Source organism: Pezoporus wallicus, unplaced genomic scaffold, assembly GCF_028554395.1.
Source record: "Pezoporus wallicus isolate ANWC-B61680 ecotype Strahan unplaced genomic scaffold, APGP_CSIRO_Pwel_v1 contig_12384, whole genome shotgun sequence".
In the NCBI taxonomy this organism is placed as follows: Eukaryota; Metazoa; Chordata; class Aves; order Psittaciformes; family Psittacidae; genus Pezoporus; species Pezoporus wallicus.
The window spans coordinates 1-2426 of NW_026636639.1; the positions used below are offsets into that span (position 1 = coordinate 1).

Consider the following 2426-nt stretch of genomic DNA (forward strand, 5'->3'; position numbering starts at 1 on the left):
CCACCCCATAGCCACAGCCCGCCCCATAGTCCCGCCCCATAGCCCCCATAGCCCGCCCCACAGCCCCCCTGTCCAGCCCCATAGCCCGCACCATAGCCCCCCCATTCAGCCCCATAAACCCCCCCATTCAGCCCCATAAACGCCCCATAGCCCGCCCCATTGAGCCCCATAGCCCGCCCCATAGCCCCCCCATTCAGCCCCATAAACCCCCCCATTCAGCCCCATAAACACCCCATAGGCCCCCCATTGAGCCCCATAAACCCCCCCATTCAGCCCCATAAACGCCCCATAGCCCGCCCCATTGAGCCCCATAGCCCGCCCCCATAGCCCCCCATTCCCCATAAACCCCCCCCATTCAGCTACAAACACCCCATAGCCCCCCCATTGAGCCCCATAGCCCGCCCCATAGCCCCCCCATTCAGCCCCATAGACACCCCATAGACCCCCCCATTCAGCCCCATAAACACCCCATAGCCCCCCCATTCAGCCCCATAGACCCCCCCATTCAGCCCCATAAACACCCCATAGCCCCCCCATTCAGCCCCATAGCCCGCCCCATAGCCCCCCCATTCAGCCCCATAAACCCCCCCATTCAGCCCCATAAACACCCCATAGCCCCCCCATTCAGCCCCATAGCCCGCCCCATAGCCCCCCATTGAGCCCCATAGCCCGCCCCATAGCCCCACCTGGTAGAGCTGCCCCATGGTGGCGCTCGTGGGGGGGATGACGTTGTTGACGAAGAAGAAGAGCGCGTCCTCGGCCCGCAGGTGGATCCGCTTCCGGATCAGGAAGTAAAACTGCCCCACTGCCCGCCCCAAAACAGGCCAAAATCAACCCAAAACCGGGCCGAGATGACGTCAGAGATGACGTAATAAGGGGGGGACACACACACCCCCCCCCCTCTTTACCTGTCAGGTCCGATGGCACCAGGTATTTCTTCTTATCCAGGTCCCCAATGCGGGCTTTAGGAGCCTTCTCCACTATCACCTATGGGGAGATGGGGTTAAAGGGACCCCCCCATTGCAAATGGTACGGTCCAAAGGGACCCATAGGGGGCTATGGAGGGGCTTGGGAGGGTCCATTGGGGACGGGGGGAGCCGAAGTGGAACCAGGGGGGAACCGAACCGGGGCCTGAAAGACCCGAAAGGAGCCGAACCGGAACCGGGAGGACCCGAAAGGAGCCGAACCGGAACCGGGGAGACCCGAAAAGACCCGAACCGGAACCGGGGAGACCCGAAAAGACCCGAACCAGAACCGGGGAGACCCGAAGGGACCCGAACCGGAACCGGGAGGACCCGAAAGGCCCCGAACCGGAACCGGGGGGACCCGAAGGGACCCGAACCGGGAGGACCCGAAAGGACCCGAACCGGGAGGACCCGAAAAGACCCGAATCGGAACCGGGGGCACCCGAAAAGACCCGAAGGGACCCGAACCGGAACCGGGGAGACCCGAAAAGACCCGAAGGGACCCGAACCAGAACCGGGAGGACCCGAAGGGACCCGAACCGGAACTGGGAGGACCCGAAAGGACCCGAACCGGAACCGGGGGGACCCGAAGGGACCCGAACCGGGAGGACCCGAAAAGACCCGAAAAGACCCGAACCGGAACCGGGGGCACCCTTAAATACCCGAAGGGACCCGAAGCGGTTCCGGAAGGCCCCGGAGGTTCCGACCGAGGCCGAACAGGTGCCGGAAAGACCCGAAGAGACCCGAAGGGAGCCGAACCGGAACCGAGGGTCCCAAAGGACCCGGATCGGAACCGGGGGGACCCGAACCGGTGCCGGAAACACCCGAAGGGACCCGAACAGGAACCGGGGGTCCCGAAGGACCCGAACCGGTGCCGGAAACACCCGAAGGGAGCCGAACCGGAACCGAGGGTCCCGAAGGACCCCAAAGGACCCGAACCGGAACCGGGGGTCCCGAGAGACCCCGAACGGTGCCGGAAACACCCGAATGGACCCGAACCGGAACCGGGGGTCCCGAGAGACCCCGATCGGTGCCGGAAACACCCGAATGGACCCGAACCGGAACCGGGGGTCCCGAGAGACCCCGAACGGTGCCGGAAACACCCGAACGGACCCGAAGCGGTTCCGGAAGGCCCCGAAGGCTTCCGGGAGGCCCAAATCGATACCGGTGGCGGCGAAGGGGGGGGGGTGTTTCACGTTACCGGCACCGGACGGAACCAAAGGGGGGGTGGACAACGGGGGGGGGGTGTTTGGTGTCTATATCCGCTCACCGGCACTCTATCCGGGTACTTCTTGCGTATCTTCTCGCCCTCACAACGGCGCTTCTCGAACGGGTGCTCCTCCTTGTACAGGAACTTCATGATGGCGGCGGCGGAGGAGGAGGAGGAACCGGTACCGGCAGCAATGGCGGAAGAGAAGGGGGGGGGGGGGGGGCGCAGATCTCGGCCCCCGCCGGCGCCAC

At 65.1% G+C, this 2426-nt stretch overlaps 1 protein-coding gene across 1 annotated transcript; it reads right to left on the bottom strand.

Annotated features, from left to right (window-relative positions):
• Positions 1–655: 655 nt before the first annotated feature.
• On the bottom strand, positions 656–2339 carry LOC130594861 (gamma-aminobutyric acid receptor-associated protein; the record flags this gene model as incomplete). Its single annotated transcript, XM_057401099.1, has 3 exons — positions 2236–2339; positions 909–987; positions 656–805 (listed from the first exon to the last, which is right to left on the bottom strand). Coding segments are annotated over exons 1-3 (319 nt in total), but the record flags the coding sequence as incomplete, so codon positions are not given.
• Between the last annotated feature and the right edge of the window lie 87 nt (positions 2340–2426).